General features: G+C 36.0%; 1 protein-coding gene across 2 annotated transcripts in view; it reads left to right on the forward strand.

Annotated features, from left to right (window-relative positions):
* The window catches only part of pitpnb (phosphatidylinositol transfer protein, beta), a 42,704-nt gene continuing 19,084 nt past the window's right edge, over nt 1-23,620 (forward strand). For both annotated transcript variants that reach the window (XM_079804476.1, XM_079804477.1), the window contains exons 1-7: nt 1-54; nt 7,308-7,338; nt 13,801-13,946; nt 18,911-19,002; nt 20,864-20,871; nt 21,324-21,398; nt 21,501-21,584. In XM_079804476.1, coding sequence (XP_079660602.1) covers nt 35-54; nt 7,308-7,338; nt 13,801-13,946; nt 18,911-19,002; nt 20,864-20,871; nt 21,324-21,398; nt 21,501-21,584 — 456 coding nt within the window. In that variant the 5' untranslated portion in view covers nt 1-34. The remainder of the gene's footprint in view (nt 55-7,307; nt 7,339-13,800; nt 13,947-18,910; nt 19,003-20,863; nt 20,872-21,323; nt 21,399-21,500; nt 21,585-23,620) is intronic.

Raw genomic sequence — 23,620 nt, forward strand, 5'->3', positions numbered from 1 at the left:
GGGCCTGCGCGCAGCCGTGACCGGTGTAAAGAAGATGGTGCTCATCAAGGAATAGTAAGTAGAAGTCTTACTTTTCCTCCTCTCCAGCCGAACATTTTATTTGATTTCAGTTTTGCACATAATAAACGTGTATCTGCTGGTTCTTGATCACTTTTGGAGGGTGAAATGTGGACGCGCGGAAGTGGACTCGCGCCCGGGAAGAGCGCGAGACACCGGCTCGCGCGTGAGGCCCAGCTTTAGCATGTAGCGGTTAGCATGCGAGGCTAAACGAACCCGCTCGCCATTCATTTGCAATGAGAGTTGCGTTAGCACGCGATGCTATTAGCCGTCAAGATTAAACGGCAACAAATCTGATAGTTCCCTCATATAACGTTATATTCATAGATTTTTTTTTTTACCATTTTGTATTTTCAGAAAGTGTCTGACTTGAACGTTAGCGCCTTTATTATAACATAATTTTTTTTTAGTTTAAATTAAAAACTCGCTTTTTAGGGATTTTTGTGCTGGTTTATGTAAGTAAGGCATTAATGACAACAAAACCGCTTGACAGTTCAGCAACTTTTTGAGGATACATTTTCTACAGGTTTTTTTGCCATTATATTTTTTACAGACATTATTTGCATAAATCAAATGTAGATGTTCATAACTCAGTTTAGCTTTTAAATGGACAAAGAGACTTAACGTTGATATTTTTAACCCGTTAATGGCAGCAGGTTGGTCTATATAACTTAGTTGAATAGTGTTTCATTAATGATGATTAAACTGTGATTAATGATCCTCTGGTGACATAGCACGTTTGCTTCGCCTTGTTAACCACTTAATCTAATTATATTCACTCGTGTGACTTATTTTTAGGCATTTTCTTGTATTAGACGTTCTTTGATACATCCAAAAGGGACTTAAACGTCCGTTTTGACAGGAGACCCCGGTTTAAAAGGGCCTGCAAGTCATTCATTTCCAACCTGTTCTTGTTTCCTTTCAGGTTTTATCTTTCTGTTCTCCAGGGATCGAGTTATTACATTTTAATTAGCTTCTCATCTGTAGGACGGGACATGACATGCCTGAAAACAGTTGCTGTATAGCCTTTAATCTGAGAGATTGGATCAAGATTATGTCACAATATGCCACTTTATGAAATCCAGCACCTTTTTGACCTCCTCTGAAAGTTCAAAGTATCCACCCTTTAGGTTTGCAAGAGAATGCAAATTTGAGCTTTCCTCACGTCAACAGGTGTGTGTGGCTTTTATTTCAGAAAACCCTTTGCCAAAGTTTCCAGTGCGTCTCCACCAGGTTTAAAGGGATAGTTCACCCGAAAATGAAAATTATGTTATTAATTACACACACACTCGTTCCAAACCTGTAAGACCTAAATCCGAGAGCTCTCTGACCCCTCCATAGGCAGCTATTTAATTAACACTTTCTAGGCCCAGAAAAGTAGTAAAGATATTGTTAAAATAGTCCATGTGACTACAGTGTTTCAACCTTCATTTTATGAAGCGACGAGAATACTTTTTGTGCTAAAAGCTAACAAAAATAAAAACTTTCTTCAACAATTTATGCTAGCCTGTGTCAGACTCGTTCCATGCGTTCACACCAGACGCGACTTGCGCGAACATCGGGCTATTCACGCATAGTTGGACGTTTGAACATTTTGAGTTTACTCGCGGCATTCGTGCGTGAAATTCACTTCACAACAGACGCCAATTTGCCTCATGGGAGGGGCTTCTGCCAGCCGGCTCGTCTCATTGCATAATGGCTGACATGGATTGTTTTAAAATATGTAGAATAAGCTCAATTTGCCGACTTTAACTAGCTTGTAGTCTCAATAGGGTGAATTCAGGGTGATTGGGACGCTTTTTCCAAGTCATCTCAATGGCAAAATGTGTCCCAATCACCCAGAAATCACCCCTATATAGCTCAAATTGAGTAAAGATAGTTTTTTTACAACTTACCAGATTGTCCGACCTCCTCACTCACATTTTATTCCAAGCAAGATCCTTTTTATCTCTGTTTCTGTAAAGTACGAAGATGTATCGTACAGCTCCGGGTATACACATATGATTCCTCATTGTTGTCACTACTAGAGCAAGCTCCTGATTGGTTAACGTGGTACGGATACCCGCCAAAGTTCAGATTTTTCAACTCGCGCGAATCACGTCATTTGCGCGAATCGCGTCGCAGAATGTCTATTCGCGGCTTTGTATAGACTTAACATGTAAATCACTCGTGCGAAACGCTTCATTCGGGCCTGGCGTGAACGCACCATTACGCTGTTGACGTAGTAAGTACAGTGGAGCACTTCCTTGTTCTACGGTAGATCGACTCGTGCGCATGCGTCGTGGTGCTCACGTAAACAGCGTTGGCCAATGGTAAGCCAGCGTTCTGGAAGTGCTTCACTGTTTACACTACGTTAACAATGGTAATGGTGCGTTCACACCGGAATGACGCGATTTGCGTGAGTGATTTACATGTTAAGTCAATGCAAAGACGCGAATAGACATTCTGCGGTGCGATTCGCGTGAATGAGGCGGCACGAATGACGCAGCGCAAAATGAGCGTTTGACTGGTGCGAATTGCCCGAAAAATCTGAACTTTGGCGGATATTCACGCCGCATTAACCAATCAGGAGCTTGCTCTAGTAGTGACAACAATGAGGAGAAAATCTGGTTTATATTAATATCTGGTTCAGACAAGTGTGCATATGATTATCACTGTGATAACATTAAATGACATGAAACACAACCCAGTCTTTTTGTTAAAGCTACACTGTGTGATATTTTCCCCCATCTAGTGGTGAAAAGGTATATGACCATCCAGCGAATTTTAGTTTCTGTTCCTCTCAATTCCGATTTCGTTTCAACTCCTACGGTGGCCGATTTAGTCCAAGATTAACATGGCTTCCAGTTCGACCTCGTCCACATTCGACACGGTGCCTGTGGGATATTCTGTGCGCAGTGGGATGGTTGGAACTCAACTGGCCTAATTATTCGGCTAGAAAGAACTGCAGCTAATCCAGAGTGAACTTTGATGATAGTAATGTTTATTCAGTCATCCAATTGCAAGGCATAAACAGGTTTGCGTGGATATGTACATAAATGTGGTTTCTGTGAGAGAACAAATAAGGATGGTAAATATACATACACAGTTAAGAACTGTATAACTATACTTATAAGTTACATTTGTATAATGTAACCGTAAACCAGAGCTTATTGTACCATATATAGGCGCTAAATGAAGCTGCATTAAAATGAGCGGAGCTGCCGCTGCTAACAAGCGGTGTCCGGTTACAAAAGTGTGTGCGGCGCTTTAACGTTAGCACTGCAGCGCGCTCTGTATAACAATTGTTAATATGCCGATCAGACCTGATACATATTTCCATCAACATACATTACAAGCAAATATTTTCCATAAACGAATAAACATTGTTGATAACAAAATAACTGAATGATTATTCAAATAGGTGAGCATTACGCTATTTTATGTTGACACAAAAATAATTCTGAGGTGACATCAACTGAATTACGCGATGACACACTCTGAAACACATCTACAATGACAATAACTATTATTACTTACGGAGTTATTAACGCACAGAAATACCACACAAGGAAAAACAGATTTTTGAGGAATAAACAAGCCAGGAAAACTCCGTATAACTCTGTTACTGGAGCTGCTTAGATGAAAACTCTCTGCACATGCACCAGACAAGTCTGAACAAGTTGACGCGCACATGCGCGAGGCAGAGAATTTTGTACAGTGCCATCTAGTATTAAAACCGGTTAAAACGCGAAAAGCGAAGCTTGAATTTACGGGTATGTCCCTCTTTGGCTAATGTACTTTCAAGATGGAGGGGCAACATGGCGACCACCGTTAGATCCCATTACCTTATGTATTTTCAATGGCATATTATAAACTTATGAGAATACTTTATTACTTGAAAGAAGTAAATATACATTAATGAGCACATATATTTTTGAAAGAACTAAGTCTTTTTAGCTAAGAATAGACAAAAAAAGTTACACAGTGTAGCTTTAAATGCAAGTTTATATATGATCAATATTACAAAAGTATAAGTAACTTAAAAGGTATAATAAAGCAAACAATTCAGTCAAATATTCAAAGTCAGTGCGAGTAGGCTACAACAGGAACGTAAAGTTAAATAGCCTAAAAATAAAAAAGTAGTAAAACTTCACTTTGCCCTCAGTCTAAACGATTTGCCAGGGAACAAATTATAGATCCATGAGACCAAAGATCGGCCGTTACATATACACAAGACGAATTATAGCTCAAGACGCCACAGAGACATCAGAGCTAGCGGCAGAAGGACTAGCCGAGGAAAGGCTGCTCTCGCCGGGATTAACGAGCGCTGCTCCACTGGAGCTCACAACTCCGAAAACGCCAGATAAAATATTCAAATAGGCACTCTCTTTATAAATAAACCACAGATTTGAGCTTTAAACAACTACATTATCGCCTGAAAAAGTCTTAAAACTACGTTTTGTCACACACTAACAGTAGAATTTAAACAAAAAAGACGTGTAAACACAGCCCATGTCAGCCATTTCTCAATGAGACGAGCCGGCAGAAGCCCCTCCCATGACGCGAATTCGCGGTCTGTTGTGCAGTGAATGTCACGCGTGAATGAATCGAGTAAACTCAAAATGTTCAAGCGTCCAACTTCGTGCGAATAGCGCAAATTATTTGCGTCATTCGTGTGAACGCTACATAAGAGTCTTGACACATGCTAGAAGAAATTATTGAATAAAGTCGTTATTTTGTTTGTTTTTTGTGCACAAAAAGTATTTTTGTTGCTTCATAAAATTAAGGTTATTTTTATTAATCGACTTTAACGATGTCTTTACTACCTTTCTGGGCCAAAATTTTCATTTTTGGGTGAAGTAACCCTTTAATGCCGTTCACATTGTGCGATTTTGGGGCTGTCCCAGACGAAAGATGACCAGCTGTGGTGATTTCTGAGCTCTTAAAGCCGCTTTTATGTCACACAGTTGTCACGGCCTTGTGACCAAAGATAGCCTGCGATCATTTTCTGATGCTTTCAGAAATTTAGCACAGTGTGTTTTGCTGCTACGACCTACGTCTACTGACGCCAATAAAAATGCAACATGAAATGGCGTATTGATCAAAGTAACGGCGCTAAAACATAAAACTACTTATTGCAAAATTGGTATGCTAATTATTTCCCCAGTTATGACTCCTCTAAACCGCAATTGCCAAAATGCGACTCATCTAGCTCTATTTGTTAGCGCTATTAGTCTACGATTCAATAGGCGTCATCATTGTACAGTCATACATGTCGTACCCAGGTTTATTAGATCCATGTGGTACAGTGTGATTTGTAATGATCTTGTAGGATTGCCGAAATTGCATTAAATGCTGAGTCACGCCGCGGTTAGGAGAGCGTTTCCACCTCTTGAGGTATTCAAGGGAGTTTCCGTATTGAGGAAATGTTGAGTAATGTAGAAACTGACTGTTTGTAGTATGCAGACTGACGTCGGATTGATCCTGTCTCTGCGGTGCTTTGACTGTCTGTATATTGATTATTTCCTCATATAGCAGAGATTGACAGGGCTTTACACCCATAATAGATAAACGCTCATGGATGATTGATTGGTCGTCTCCACCTGGTTTCTTCTCAAAACTTTCGTAAACACTGTTCATGTGTCAAGTGAGCTCTGAAGATGAGCTTTGGACTTGAATACAGTTAATTATATACAATAAAAGTTATGTTTTATTGGTAAAAATGTATAACGGCTTGCATAACATTGAGAACAAATCTTACTTGTAGTAATAAATATGAAATGAATAATGAAACCAGGCTGATTATTAGGGCATGTTTGACCACAGTGAGTATAAAGAGCTGTTGTCTCACAGGAAACCAGGTTTGTTGGGTCTGAACTGGATCATTTCCTCTGTCTCATCGCCTCTACACTTTTGTCTGTGTTCAAAAAAACACATGACAGCAAATCAACCACATTCGCCTGTATTATAGAAAAAATACAGGCGAATGTTGTTGATTTGCTGTCATGTGTTTCTCAATATTGGAATTACCGTTAGTTGATGAAATTGCTTGATTACTACTATTACTACTAATAGACTGATATATATTAGTCAGGCTGATTAATCATCTGATATTTACACATTTTGAGATTATTAACATTTGGCCTATTAATAAAAGCAAGCTCCTCTGTAAGAACCTAAAAAATGTTTTACCAGAAAGAGTAAGTCATTTAATTTAAACAGTCATGTCATTTGCATTTAATTAATTGTATTAATAGTATTCATATTTTTTATTATATAAATGTATGTATACATTTTATTTAAAAAATAATAAATATTTAATATGTATAAAAATTATACTTTATATAATATTATTAGAGTTTATAATATATTTAAAAAGACAGTCATAAATATTTGTTATATTTATTTATTTATTTATTCATTCATAAATTTATAAAAATAAGTATAATACTTTATAAATATATAGTTTCAAATATATAGCATTTTTATAATATAAATTTATTTATACATTTATTTAAAAAATAACAAATATATGCAAAAAATATATAATGATTTATAATATAAATCTATTTAAAAAATAACAAATATATATATATATAAAAAAATAGTATTTCTAAACAGAACTAAATAGTATACTATTTAGTATACTATTTTATACTAAAATAGTATAAAAATATTATATATTTTTTGCATATATATATATATAATTTATTTATAAATTTATTTTAAAAATAATATATGTATATATATATTTACATATATTTTAGAATATACATTTATTAAAAAATATATATATTTATATATATATATATATATATATATATATATATATATATATATATATATATATATATATATATATATGCAAAAATTATACTTTATAATATTATTTCAATTGAATATATATTTTTACATATACATATAACATATATATTAATGAAGACAATTAGAAATGAATATAATGGCATAAATATTTAGTAATCTATATAAAATAAGTATTTATAATATCTTGTAAATGATGTCTATAAATTAAAAATACTATTTTTATAAATAGATACATGAAAAAATAAACAATTATTTAGAATATTTATAAAACTTGTTGACAGAATTGTATAAAGTAATCTATTGTTTGCTACCTCGTTGTCTAGATATTTGCATTAGTCACTGAAAAAAAAAAATATATATATATTTTTTTTCTTCTTCTTTTGTGTCTGTGTAACATGCATGTTTTGTATATTTGTTATAATTGTTGTTGTTTCTTCTTTCAGCCGTGTGGTCTTACCATGCTCGGTGGAAGAGGTGAGTACAGGTCTTTTTCTCTCAGGTTCTGATAAGTTAAACATTGACTGTGAATGCACAGCGTCACTTTAACCTTGAAAAGCAGGCCGCTGAGAGCCGTGTTTCCTGTGGTGTAATATTGCTGACGGGTTCTTAGCTCCATTAGCAGCATCAGTGCAGTCAGACGACCGTTCACACCTCCTCAATCTGATGTTTCTCTGTGAGTTCAGCAACCAAACAATGGTGTAAAATCTCAGCGTTTTGAACTCGTCGAGGGTTTGATCAGAGCACCAAGGACAAGATAAAGCATGTCATGCATGTAGAACACGGGCGCCCTCGGGGAACCTTTGAGTCTTGTGCTCTTTTGAGGGAAGATCCTTGATGTGTGCTTGATTGGCATTGTTTGATATCTTGCATTTAGGATGAAGTGAAGTCCTACTGCAGCCTGACAGCTGTCAAGCAGGCTGTTGTCAAGTCGTTCGAGTTACAGATGCGTTCATATATGATGCACAGATACAAGGATCCTCTTTCAAAAAACACTCAAGGGCTCTGTTCCAAAACACAGTGAGCGCGTCACTCTTACAAATAAGGTTTAATGGGGTTCTATGTAGAACTATAGGGTTCTAGACTCAACCCTCAGTGACAAAAAGGTTCTTTGTTAAGGAATGTTTGCATAATACTTTCATGTTTAACATGTTTTTCTAGTGATGAAGTTTGTTTATACAGTTTTATTAAAATTAAAAAAGAATGAACTAAATCCTTAAAGGGATCCCGTGATGGAGCCCCTGAAAGGTTCTATATATGAAGCGCCGGAAGAACACTTTAAGGTTCTGTTTAGAAACTTTTCTTATAAGAGTGACACAGTGTATCCATGTTATGACATCATATTTGGACTCATCACTTCGAATGCAAGCCCAGAATCATTGCAACAAGCTCAGTGAGAAAATACAAGATGGTGGAATACGCATGAGAAATGTTTATTTTAAAGCTTTGTTTTTTTTATTTATTATTACTATTTTTATTTATTTTATTATAATTTTTATCATTAAGACTATAAGTAATTTTTAATACTTTGAATTATTTTTGTATTTTAATTTTAATGAGATTTTAATTTAAAATCAGGGTTCCCACTTGTCCTGGAAAACCTTGAAAACCTGGAAAATGTATGATACATTTTCCAGTCCTGGAAAACACATGGAAAGTTAGAGAAAATGTCAAATGTCCTGGAAAAACTTGTTGTTGTCCTGGAAAATTATTTTTTAAAATGTTGAAGGGTAACTTCAGTGATTTAGCATTAGGCTTTGTATCAGTAGAAACCCGGTAGTATATTGGAATTATGGTACTTTCCCCCCTCATATCCCCCAGAGACGAGAGAATTATGCATTTTATTTCTGGAAAAAATCCTCAGATGAAGCAAATATCGTCATTTTGTGTCATCTGAGGATTTTTGGCCAGAGGCTATAGACTAACAGGGTTCCCACTCGTCCTGGAAAACCTGGAAAATTGATGACAAATTTTCCAGTCCTGGAAAATTAGAGAAAATGTAAAATGTCCTGGAAAATCTTGAAAATTCTTTAAAAAAAAGTTATTTCTTTAGCCGAGTATAAAGAGTTTATCGCTGGCCCAAACAATTAGCACTAGTTGCAGAAAGCACATGTTCAGGAATGCTGAGTTTGATGCGTATGAGTAGTATTTTGAATAATGATGTTTAGTCTTGTGTTGTCACTTGCAGCCGTTAGCTAATGCTAATGCTATTAACTACTCAAATGTATGCAGTGAATGTTAACTCGTAAGCTGCTACATATCACATAATTTTGATATAAAGTCACATTTGTGTTTTATATAGTAATAATTGAGTGATATAAACTCGCAATTCTGACCTTTTCTTCACAATTTACTTTTTTGCGCAGTTGCAAGTTTATATCTTGCAATTCTGACTTCTTTTCTCAGAATTGTGAGATCTAAACTGCAATTGCAAGTTATAAAGTCCAATTCTGAGGAAAAAAGAATTGCGACAATTTTCGCGTTTATATCACAAATATGTAAACTCGCAATTGCGAGAAAGTCAGAATAGCGAGATAAAAAGTCACAATTACCTTTTCTTTCTATTCTGTGGTGTAAAGAGGCTTCCATAGTCATAATGTATGATTAAGAGCTCATATTGAAAAATGCTGGATTGTTAGGTAATGGCAATAAACTGTACAGCTTTTAAAGACTTAGAAAGCAATATTTTGCGTGATCCTTGTCTTTTATTCCCGCCGTAGTAAAATTGAAAATGTCCTGGAAAAGTAATGGAAAATGGTTGCTGAAAAAGAGTGGGAACCCTGACTAAAGGAGCCAGTTCCGCATGTTTTCAACCCCATAACCAACACCCATAGGGGTGGGATCTCACTCAGAATTATTTTGAGATATAGTCAGAATTGCGAAATTCTGACTTTTTTTCTCGCAATATCGAGTTTATATCTTGCAATTATTACTTTTCTCAGAATTGACATAAAGTCCAAAAGTTTGAGGGAAAAAAGACAAAAAATTTTTGCGAGAAAATCACAATTGCAAAAAAAAAAAAAATTCAGAATAGCAAGATATGTCGCTATTACCCTTTTTTAAAAATTCTATGGCAGAAACAAGCTTCCTTAGTCATAATGTATGATTAAGAGCTCATATTAAAAACTGATTTTATAGTTAAGTCATGGCAATAAACTGTGCGCCTTTTAAAGACTTAGAGAGCAATATATTACTTTAGGAGTGATCCTTGTCTTTTATTCTCACTGTAGTAAAATTTTAAATATCCTGGAAAATGATCGCTGAAAAAGAGTGGGAACCCTGAAAATAGACCATCTAAAGCAGGGGTCTCCAAACTCGGTCCTGGAGGGCCACTGTCCTGCAGAGTTTAGCTCCAGCCCCAATTTAAACACCTGAACCAGCTAATCAGTGTCTTACTTGGGCCTGGTAAGACACTGATTAGCTGGTTCAGGTATGTTTATTTGGGGCTGGAACTAAACTCTGCAGGACAGTGGCCCTCCAGGACCGAGTTTGGAGACCGCTGATCTAAAGCATTGTTTTTTATTATCATTTGTATTTATTTTTTTTTATTTTTTTTAAAGTATTATAATTTTTTTTATCACTAAGGCCTGTGCACACCGGGACGATTATCGCGTGTGTTTATCGTCAGCGTTTTTCAAGATGTTTTTCGAGACGTTTTTCGGCGCATCTTTGTGTTCACACCCAAGTGATTTTCACTGACGATTTGCAGAGTGAACGTGCAAATTCAGTTGATGGCGCTCCCGGTACACAAGGTGGTGCTGCGCCACCTTACACTTCTGACACCCGCTTGTCACGCAGAAGAAGAGAGACAGTATTTACGTTCTGCCAAAACCATTCACACACTTTTATTCTAACTGGCAAGCAGCATTAGCAGCTCATCGGCTGCGTCCAAAATCGCGTACTATGTGAGTAGGTACTACATTTGAATTTGAACAAACTTCACAACCGTTAAAAAAGTATGTTCTATATAGTATGAATGAATGTAGTATGAATACTACAACCGCCATGTTGTCATGACCATGTGACCTACCAGCGTCAGTTGCGTCCCATCACCTCCATTCATAAAGCGTCTCCCGTGGCCTCATGGGATAGTAAAGTGTCCATCGTATGCGCACTTCAGAATCTCGCCGGAAGTAGTAAGTCATCCGGGTGCTTTTCGCCTACTGTTTTTCGAATACTATGAATTCGGACATACTACTCTGTTGGCTTAGTGTTTTCCGCTTACTATACAGTAGAGAAGTATTCAATTTCGGACGCAGCTATCCTCTTCTTTGTCTACTTACTTCCTCTTTGTCGTATCAATGTATGCTCGGCAAGACCTTTTTTGTGCTTGAGCGCCACCAAGTTGTGTTTTACTGTGACTTCAGCAGCTCCAGACGCGTGAACAAAAGCGCCGATTTCATTGGTTGGCCGGCTTTTAACATGCCGCGTCAAAACCAAAAAAAACCAAACCCAAAGTCAGTGTGCACACTCACATTGGCGCCCTTTGTTTAGTCACAAGGCGTTAAACGTTGCGAAAATCGTCCCGGTGTGAACAGGGCTTAAGACTATTAGGCTGCGTTCACACTGCAGGCTGAAACGACCCAATTCCGATTTTTTTGCCCTTATGCGACCTGTATCTGATCTTTTCATGACAGTCTGAACGACACACATTCGATCTTTTCAAATGCGACCCAGGCCACTTGGGTATGTGGTCCAAATCCGATACATATCCGATCTTTTGAAATGCGTCTTCAGTCTGAACTGCCAGGTCACATGTATCCGACCCGCACGTTGTTGATACACGACAAACGTCATCATTGTACGTTGAAGTAGGCGGGAATGAGAAGATAAACAACTATGGCGGACGATGCTGAGACCAGTCAGTGGAAGGGAAGCGAGATTTCGGAGTTAATTAATATTTGGGGGGACAGCTCTATTCAGGCCAAACTCGAGGGCTCTTATCGGAACCGGGCGGTTTTTGAAAACATTTCCAGCGAAATGGCCGAGCGTGGTTACAGACGATCCTGGCTCCAATGCCAGCGAAAAATAAAAAGCCTTTTAATAAAGCTAAACGAACTCCAATGCTGACACCCATATTTGGCGACTTCCGTAAACAACAAGTGACGTCGTTGACCGTTGAGTACTCTTCTGCGCATGCGGGTCACTTCTGGGTCATTTCACGTTCACACAGGAGATCACAAAAGGTCGCATTTAATTGGAAATGTGAACGGCCTTGCAAAAAAATCGCATTTTTTCAAAAAATCGGAATTGAGCATTAAGCCCTGCAGTGTGAAAGCAGCCTTATAGTGTTTTAAATAATATATATATATTTTTGTATTTTACATTTTTATTTTAATTAAAGTTTTAATAATTTTTAAAATACGTTTTTTTATCTGATTTATTAGTTTTTGGTAACACTTTACAGTAAGGTCTCATTTGTTAACATTAGTTAATATATTAACATGAACTAACAATAAGCGATACATTTGTTACTGTATTTATTCATCTTTATTAGTTAATAAAAATACAGTCGTTCATTGTTTGTTCATGTTAGTTCCCAGTGCATTAACTAATGTTAACAAATACACCTTTTGATTTTAATAATGCATTAGTAAATGTTAAAATGAACATGGACTAAGATTAATAAAGGCTGAGAATTATTGTTAATTCATGTTTACTACTAATGAAACCTTAATGTAAAGTGTTACCATTTATTTTTAATGATTTATATTTCATTTTTTAGTTATTTTAGTCCATCAAATTAAACTAAATGAAAATGAGAAATGTTACTTTTTAATATGTTTTATTTTATTACAGATATATTATCAGGTTTTTGTTAGCTATAATATTCCTGGTCCGAAGCCTAGCCTGACTGTTCATGCATATATCCAAGGCCGTTCCCTGTTTGCCTTTGTTAAACTGGTTCAGCTGTAATGTCCCTCTAGGCATCGATCAGTCACACAATGAGTTTTGTCTTAATATCTAAAAACTGCTGTAGGCGTGTATTTTAATTAATTCGCCAGATGCTTTGCTATATGAAGTCTGTAGGGTTTGTGTATTCATGCATGTAATACTGCTAGTTTCTCTTTAATTGTGATGTTTAACTTATTTTAGCAGGTAAGATAAAAAAAAATGTAAAACTGCTCTTGATATTAAAATTTCTTTTCCAAGAGGACTTTTAGGAGTGTACTAGCATATAGATGACCTCAAAGACAAGGGCTATTTTAGTAAGTGATTTATCCATATAAGTGTTATTTTAGTAACAATGAGATTTTAGATTCATATTTTGAATACATTTGAGTAATTATATTGTGTTTTTGTCATTTTTATTAGTTTTTAGGCTTTTTTGTATAGTTATATCTATTTTTATTTCCATTTGAGTACATAAAGTTAAAATAAAATAAAATACATTTCTTAGGCAACATCTAATTTTCATTTATTTCAGTTTATTTTATTTTAAGTAACAGAAATGTTTTTATGGTTTTAGTGACTAGACTAAACTCATAGGGTTCATAGAGTGTCATCTTTTGATATTGACTTAAAGGGCTCCTATTGTGCTTTTTTACATGTTCATGTTTCTTCTGGGAACGAACACGCCACAGTATTCCTCATTTAAATAATTCACACGCAGAATAAAGGGGCGGCGCCTGGTTGAGTTAGTTAGTAGTGTGTTGAAACTGCTGGTTATGGTAAGGGGCGGGACATTTCCCAAACACACTCGAAGCGCTTGACCAATCACAAGAAGGAGGGGCTTCATAGGGTCAGGAACTAAACAGAGCGTTACTGACAGACTGGGAAGAGAGGAGCTGCAATAATGGAGAATATGGGGAAATACTCAACATTCAAGAATGAAAACCTTTGTAAAAGGGCATAATGGGTCTCCTTTAAGTGTGATTATGCTCTGATCATCTGTACTGTCTGATCTTTTAACCCTCACCTGTTTCTCTGTCACTGCAGTATCAAGTCGGCCAGCTTTTCTCGGTGGCTCAGGCCAGTAAAAATGAGACGGGTGGCGGAGAGGGCATTGAAGTGCTGAAGAACGAACCGTATGAGAAGGAGGGCGAGAAGGGACAATACACACACAAAATCTACCACTTAAAGAGGTAAAAACAAGGTCAACGGCTCACTAAGATGAGTTCAACACACTTTAATAATATTGTCAAGTCATTTTTTTTTTACACCACTTAAAGCTTTTTTATATAATGCATTCTAAAAGTATTTTGAATACATTAATGATGCCTTGTAATGCATTCTCGATTTTAATCGATTCTCATTTTCACGAATCGATATCAATTCTTAAATCCCAAGAATCGATAGTCATCAGCCATCATTCAGTTGATAAATGAGCATTGTAGCGCTCCTCCCATCCAAAATATCGCAATAATCGTTGTGCTTTGTTTTGTGCTTTGTAACTATAGATTATTACTTCTGTTTTATTACGAAATTCAAAAACATAAGCGTGACAGATCGCTCTGGCTCAGCTCAAGAAAAGCGGCACATGAACTGATCTTCTCTTCAGTCTTGACACCAGTTACAGCGCAAAATAAACATGAATGAGCATCTGAAAGTGTGTTAAAGCTGCAGTCCGTACGTGAATTGTGCCTCGGCACGGCACAGCGCGGAGGAATCCAATGTTTTGCGGCTGTCAGTCACCGCGCCTGTGTGGATACTGTCATTCAGAATCACAGATTATACTTTTTCCGTCATCTCCAGAGCCACTGAGTCACTTCATGAGCATTTTACCGTTTCATTTGAGAAAAACTACCGTCATATCATAAACACAGAAACTCAAATCAGGGTTTTTCCTGGGTCAAAAATGGTCTTCAGTGTTGGCTGACAGACATGGTCATCCACACACACACGCACAGTAAAAAAGTACCCTACCCACGTGATCTGCAAGCGCAATAATGACAATAAGTTTAAAATAAATTCAAAGAAACAGTTTGTAAGCGAGCTGAAGTTGCGCAAGCTCACCTCTCCGCCTGCTCAAGCGCAGATAGTGAGCGTTTGTTCAGCTCAGCTTCTCACGTGTTGGATCGGATGAGAACGAAACAGACTAACTTGTGAAAAAGCCGAAATACTTCTTTTTGTAGCCTAAAGAAGAACATGCATGCACTTTAGAAATGAAATACTATCAGTTCTGTAGCTTATAGGATGATCATTTATATTTGGTAACACTTTAGAATAATGGTCATTAGTTAACATTAGTTAACTACATTAGTTAACATTAACTAATAATGAACTGCACTTATAAAGTGTTTATTAATCTTTGTTAATGTTAATTTCAACATTTACTAATGAGAGATAACTGCATTATTAAAATCTTGTTAGCATTAGTTAATGCAGTGTGAACTAACATGAACAAACCATGAACAGCTGGATTTATATTAACTAACGTTAACAAAGATGAACAAATACAGTAACAAATGTATTGCTCGTAGTTAGTTCATGTTAGTTAATACATTAACTAATGTTAACTAATGACCATTATTCTAAAGTGTTACCTTTTATTTTACCTTAAAATTACATTGACTTAATTTGATTTAAAAAGCACCTGCTGTAGCATCTTAGTTTTTTTCGTTGAAATAAACATTATTTGATTTAACATTTTGGAACAATTTTATACTTTGGTTTTATTGAATTTCACTGGTAAAGACTTTTTTTCTTTACACTGAATTTAAAAACAAATGCTGATTTAAGTAACATCTTTGTTTGGATTGCAGAATATGCAGTTGTTGGCTTTAATTTCACCTTTCAGCCTTTTCATTTCCAATTCAATTTCCTGTTAATTTCAGATTGCGGACTTGTTTTCATTAGCCAAAAGCCAATTTAGCCTGTTAAATACCAAATAAACATCTTGTTCATGTATACTTTCATTACTTTATTGTGTAAAAAAAAACGGAAATCGGTATCGGAGTCGGAATCGGCCAGTTTTCTTTAAAAAGATCGGTATCGGAATCGGCCATGTAAAACCATGATCGGTGCATCACTACTATTTACAGATAATTGTTTTGGTATATAATCATATCAATATTAAAAAAGTAGGATTACTTAAAAAGTAGTATTAAAATAATTAACAAATAGCCAAATTTGCTGCCATATACAATTTCATAAAATGATCAGCTAGCTAATAACAACTTTGTTCTGGTTTCACCTCACTCCAGTCTAAATGATTGTAGGCTTTTTATTTTACTACACATTGTCCACATAAGCTGAAAGACTGTGGATAATTAAAACATCGTCTGATAGCGCCACGTGCAATATGGATTCGGTCTTCCGACCTTTTGATTTTGATTAACGTAATATGTGAAATATTAGAAAGCTAAGACGGTGCTTATTTTGAAGACAGAGAGCTTGTGTGCGGGGGAGGAGCTCTGATCGTTCTCTCTGTCATCAGTTAACATGCGCCCTCAAGCGCAGCAGTCATCTACATCACTCATAAATCACAATAACTGATCAAATAAGGCTTTGGCGGGACAAAAATTTGTTTTGGCGGCCGCCAAAATGTTTTCAATGTAGGAAAAACCCTGCAAATTCATGGCAACCCGTCAAAATAAAAGTTTGGCTAACTTGACAAATAAATGACTGTGGTACAGTAGAATTTTGATACGTCTCAATGTAATAATATTACTAACACTAATGTAATAATAATAATAAATTATCAATTATTACAATTTTTCTTCAGGTTTAAATTTCAACCATATATAGCTCAGTTGTGCAGCACTTTGTTTGACAAAAAAGTGTAATTAAAAGATAAATTAAATGAATGTCTCATGTCTTCATTTGATTACCAGAAAATACATAACACATAATTTGTGGGAGATCTTTTCATAGAAATGAAATTAAAAAGAAAAAATTATGATATGGTTGTTTTTTTAAATTAAATTAAGTACCTAGTAGCCTACTATTTACTAGTAAATATTACAGTAATCAAACATCACAGACAATGGCAGACAGAGAGCAGGGCAGCTCTGGCATAATGTCAATAACACTTCTATAAACGACTTACAGGTTCTTTACAGTTATTTATGTAAATATCCCAAAAGTACCGTTGGGTACCGGTACTGATAACGGTTAAAATGTGAACGGTACCCAACCCTACTTATCATATCATGTCAAACCGTGCAAATTATACTTTGTTTTCAAATTGCTAATGTTAACAACATCAGCATAGCGTGACTATATTTAAAGTGTATTGGGGCTAACTGTAGTTTAGTTTCTATTTCTGTGCAGTCTAATTTCTAATGTCTATGGACAAAACCATTCACACACTTTTTGCTAACTGGCAAGCAGCATTAGCAGCTCATCTTCTTCTTCGTCTACTTACTACTTCTTCGTCGTATCAATGTGTGCTCGGCAAGACTGTTTTGTGCTTGAGCGCCACCAAGATGTGTTTTACTGTCACTTCAGCAGCTCCAGGCACGTGAACAAAAGCGCAGATCTCATTGGTCGGCCAGTTTTTAATGCGCTGCGTCAAAATAAAAAAACTAACTCAAGGCTTTTTTTTTTAAATGACGCTTTTACGCCTGCCGTTTTGCGCGTCGGTGTGCACACTCACATTGGCGCCCTTTGTTTAGTCACGAGGCGTTAAACGTCGGCGATAAACGCGTGCGAAAATCGCCCTGTGTGAACAGGCCTTTTGAATGCATTATACGTAAGTATATCAATCAATCAAATCAAATCACTTTATTGTCACACAGCCATGTACACAAGTGCAACAGCAGGTGAAATTCTTGGTGCAGTTCCGAGCAACATAGTAGTCACGACATGACATGTACAACATTTAGAGCAGCATCAGATTACACTGATGCGCCCACAATTACTCACAGCACAGTAAACTCTACAATAAACAATAAATAATTTACACAATGTGAGTGTGGTTCTCACAGCTTTAACCAATATACACATACTTACAATATACATATACTTTAAACAATATACTTTAAACAATATACTTTAAACAATATACACACTAAAACATACATTAAACAATATACATTACGCTATAATAATAATAATAATAGTATACAATGTACAGTATACATTATTATTCACAGTAGAGATCCAATGTGCAATAGGTGCTATATGATAAATAATAAATTATATAAATGTGTATATAATGTGTGTGTATCGACAGTGGGTTGTGCTGAGTGATATTCTGTCCAGTGTGTGTTATGATCCTGATGGATCAAGAGTTCAGGAGTCTAATTGCTTGTGGGAAGAAGCTGTTCTGGAGTCGGTGTTGTAGTCTAGTTGTAATTACTGATTTGGTATATGGGTCAATGACAAATAATAAAAATTATAATTTTTTTTAAGATACATTTTTTTTTTTTTAAGCTAAAGAGTTTTAAAATGCATTTTTATGTCCAAAAAGTGGTATAACATTGGTTTTACAGCTTTTAAGACCCCATTAATTCATTATTAAACAAGATTTCTGATTTTACCACCCAGAAAATGTCAGGTGGTGCGACCATATATTATTTAAAAATAATATACATATACAATATACATATGAATTATTGTAAAATGCAAATCACATGGTAAATTCCCTTTCCCTTTTCTATGTATTGCCCTTTTAGTCCAATTCATATAAACAGACACTTTTCTATGTGTTCAGAACACAATTTTCCATAAGGAGTTTTTTATCTTTTTCTTTTATTATTTGTATACATTATATAATGGTTTACCATTTATATTTCTTACTTCATTTTACAACTGCAGTGGGAATTGAAACTTTTAAATGTAAATTTGCTGGTCGCACCACCTGACATTTTAGGTCTTTGAAACACCACAACTGAAAGTCAATTGAATTGAAAAAAAATTAAAAGAGTATCTTATAAAGGAAATATTGTAGATCAATTTGATATGTGACATGTATTTATTTATTTTTTTAAGTAAAATAATTAATTCGGACAAAAAATACATGTCATGTCATTGATCCATTTATATATTAACGTCACCTACAGTTTAGTATTGTCAGATGTGACACAACTCAAGTGTTTTGCAACAACCCATTCAACTTAACACAGATCTGTAAATAATTCCCCCTCTTGTGTTGTGTGTCCAGTAAAGTGCCAGGCTTTGTGAAGATGATCGCACCAGAGGGGGCGTTAGTTTTCCACGAAAAGGCCTGGAATGCTTACCCATACTGCCGCACGAGTGAGTGGAAAACCTTTTGCTATACCGCACAGTCCATCACTATCATATTTTATTACATACGACAATATGTAATGAATTGCATATTGGAACAGACATCAAACATATACAATGTTTTGATTGTTTTATGAAGTTTTCTCACATTTGTGAAGAATTAGGCCAAAAACATACTCTGCAGGTACGCAAATGCAGACAAACTGTTACTGAAGGATGTTAGTCAGAGATTGAACATCTACAGCTACACTGAGAGCGCACTGAGCACTCGAGCTGCATTATGAGCTGAGCTCTGGCGTATTTCGTAGCTGTAAACTGCATTAGTGCACTTACTCCACTTTTTTAGCAGCGTTGGTTCAGGAACTGTTTTTTCCGTTTGTAGGGATTTAACAAAAGTCTTTCTTTAATGCGTTATGAGCCATGATGCAAGGCTTTGAGGTGAATCACAACTTTACAAACTTTGATTTGAAGCAAAAAATATTTGAAAAGAAAGACCGTGTACTTGGTGGCTTTAGTGAGGGAAAGAACTACAATCCCAGGAAGCATTGCAAACCGCATCATCAAATTAAAGATATTGGAGAAATATAAAACTACAAATGTAAAAATATCTATCCATCTATCTATCTATCGTTCTATATCTATCTATCTATCCATCTATCTATCGTTCTATATCTATCTATCTATCCATCTATCTATCTATCGTTCTATCTATCATTCTATCGTTCTATCTATCTATCTATTGTTCTATCTATCTATCTATCTATCGTTCTATCTATCTATCGTTCTATCTATCCATCGTTCTATATCTATCTATCTATCGTTCTATCTATCGTTCTATCTATCTATCGTTCTATCTATCTATCGTTCTATCTATCTATCATTCTATATCTATCTATCTATCGTTCTGTCCATCCATCCATCCATCCATAGTTTTATCTATCGTTCTATCTATTTTGTCCATCTATCTATCCATCCATCATCTGTCTATCATCTATCCATCCATCTATTGTTCTATCCATCTTTCGTTCTGTCCATCTATCTATCCATCATCTGTCTATCATTCATCCATCCATAGTTCTGTCTATCGTTCTGTCCATCCTTCCATCTATCGTTCTATCTGTCATTCATCCATCCATCGTTCTATCTATCGTTCTGTCCATCCTTCCTTCTGTCTGTCCATCCATTCGTCTATCTATCTATCTATTGTTCTATCTATCGTTCTATCTTTCCATCTATCTTTCTGTCCATCTATCTATCCATCCATAGTTCTATCTATCGTTCTGTCCATCTTTCCATCTATCCTTCCATCTATCGTTCTATCTGTCGTTCTATCTATCTATCGTTCTGTCTGTCATCCATCCATCCATCGCTCTGTCCATCATTCCTTCTGTCTGTTCATCCATCTATCTATTGTTCCGTCGTTCCATCCATTCATCCAATCGCATTTCTCTTGTCTTAACTGTTTGGAGGTGTTTTCTGCAGCATCATGCGAAATGTAGTTTTTTCATCACGAATTCCACTGTTAAACACGATTTGTTTTTAAATAATTTGAAATAATATGGGCTGATGGCATTAAAAGAAGCAAATACTATGGATTAACAACCTCAAAGCTCACAATAGGCCTTTCTTTAAAGGTTTATAAGTTATCATTAAATCAATTTCTCTATAGAGAAAATGAATAGTTTTTCCTTCCAGAGCCCGACTGCTGCGCTCTATAATGGTTTGCAGTTATGTATTCAGAGTATGTTTCAGGCCTTAGACTCTTGAGTCATTTGTATTGGTCTGTTTTGACAGTGGAAATATGAATGTTTTCTGTGTCACCTGATTATTTTTCTTCTTTTATTTTTGCATGCTGCTCCATTCTCTTCAGTTGTGACTGTAAGTACGAAAACTAGCTGTCATTATGACTAGCTTACACCAAACTCTCAGTGCATGACCATTTACCATGAAAGGCCTGCTATTTCAATTAATGGACAAGTCATTTTGCTTTGTTTATCATTTCACACTAGTTTTTGTCAAACGTTTTGAATCTTTCTTTTGGATAAATTATTATTTTGTCATTGCATGCAGTGACATTTATACTTCTAAGTGTGGTTTAAATGTCTGAATATGTTTTTTAGTTCACCACACCAATCTTAACACCAGTTTCCCGGTAGAACTTGGAGTAAAGCAGGTTTACTTCCTGTTTTCTGGCTATATATTCCCTTAGAAACATGCACTGCCATCAGATGTGATATTTGCATTGCATGCACTGCTAAAGCACATTTTTAAATGCAATCATGCTGATGTTTGTGACACAACCTGAACATAAACATGCATCCTCTCCTCAGAACGAATACATGAAAGATGATTTCATGATTAAAATAGAAACATGGCACAAACCTGACACGGGCTCTTTAGAGAATGTGAGTAAGACGTCTCTTTGTGATTTGATGTTTTGAATGCATCTGTAACATCATGCTCAGGCTGATATGTTTTTCGTCTTTGTGTATGCCCATTACCACCAGGTACATGATCTGGACCCGACCACATGGAAGACAGTGGAGGTCGTGCATATTGATATAGCTGACCGGTCTCAGGTTGAACCTGGAGTGAGTTCACTTTCCATCAGTCTAGAAATGCTTTGCATCATTTGCACATGTTCTTTGTGCTTTTCGGTAACATTACCCACTTTGAATATAATGCTAATAGCCCATCCCTGCTGGTCATCCAGAAGTCAGATGGCACTCAAAAATGGGCTATTGATATCCAACCAGTGGTAACTGTAATTTGCATAACCCCGCCTCCTGCTACAAATGCATTAGGGTGTTTTCCCATTAGAATTTGGGTGTCCACTAATTGCATTTCATGTCCCTCTTGTATAAGTCACTTAAAGGAACACTCCACTTTTTTTGAAAATAGGCTCATTTTCCGACTCCCCTAGAGTTAAACAGTTGAGTTTTACCATTTTCAAATCCATTCAGCCGATCTCCGGGTCTGGTGGTAACACTTTTAGCATAGCTTAGCATAGATCATTGAATCTGATTAGACCGTTAGCATCTCACTCAAATGACCAAAGAGTTTCGATATTTTTCCTATTTAAAACTTGACTCTTATGTAGTCACATCGTGTACTAAGACCGACTGAAAATGAAAGGTACTCTCATTCCTGCATTATAATCAAGGAGCTTTACTGCCGTACCATGAGTGGAGCGCCGCAATGATATTACGCTGCTCCTGAAAATAGTCCCCAGCGCTCCCTGTGTAAGGAGTTTGTCACATTGGTTATGTTGACGGAAGTTAGACTATTTTCAGGTGCTGTGTAGTATTTTTCCTGATTTTTATCAGGAAAAGTATCGAAACTCTTTGGTCATTTTTTGAGTGAGATGCTAACGGTCTAATCAGATTCAATGAACTATGCTAAGCTATGCTAAAAGTGCTACCGCCAGACCCAGAGATCGGCTGAATGGATTTGAAAACGGTAAAACTCAACTGTTTAACTCTAGAGGAGTTGGAAAATGTGTCTTTTTGACACGAAGACCATTTTGATAGTGGCCTGGAATCATTTGAAGCTCTTTTAGTGGTCAACCATGATGCTTCTGTTAATCACTCATGATAATCAACGCTTATCGACTAATGCAGATCATCTCAAACTGGCCAAATCTGATTTATCCATCTAGCTGGTATATCGGTCTGTGTAATATTCCAATATTTTCAACATTGATAATAATCAGAAATGTTTCTTGAGCAGCAAATTATGATTTCTGAAGGGTCGTGCGAAACTGAAGACTGTAATGATGCTTAAAACTCAGCTTTAGAGCACAATAATAAATTACATTTTATAATATATTGACATAGAAAACAGTGCTTTTAAATTGTAAAAATATTTCACAATATTACGGTTTTTACTGTATTTGTGTTAAAATAAATGCAGCCTTGGTGAGCAGAAGAAACTTCTTTCAAAAACATTTTAAAAAGTCTGATCACATACATTTGAACGGTACTATAATTGGAAAGCACATACTCTGAATATCTAGCAAGTTAATAATATTATACTATTCATACTTAAATCATATATATATATCTCACTATAGTACTATATATAATAATAGTATCACAGACTCCTTTGTTTACACCTGGTATTAAGAAGCGTTTTGGTCGATCGGCTCATAATTGGACGATGCTAAATACAGGTGTAAACGGTCTAAACGTTTTGAGCTTGTCCACTTTTGACCATTTCCAGAGGTTGTCGAAAACTCATTCGCTCATGTGGTCGAATGCATTCAAATAGCCACAAAAGACCCCCTACTCTCCGCACACTGACATAAACATAATGGAAAGCGCGCTAGCCAGACAGGATTTAAACTTTGTCGGCTCGAGACACAAGTTTGTTTTGAAGACGAAAAAGGTCCCAAGCACAATGTTCTCTCACATTCCTGATTTCCAACACACAAAATCACAGCGTCAGAGCAGAAGCTGTTTTATTTTGTCCATTAGATCTGAAAAAGCCCATCCGTTTACCCGCCCATAGACCCTCCCCTCGAAGAAATCAGGACAGAAGTGGTTGAAAGTTGACAAAAGAGACGGTGTTTGCTTGTAAGATTAAGCATAACTAAATTAATCAAATTATTAATTTGGTTATTTAAAAA

The sequence above is a fragment of the Gobio gobio genome (assembly GCF_949357685.1).
Source record: "Gobio gobio genome assembly, chromosome: 22".
NCBI lineage: Eukaryota > Metazoa > Chordata > Actinopteri > Cypriniformes > Gobionidae > Gobio > Gobio gobio.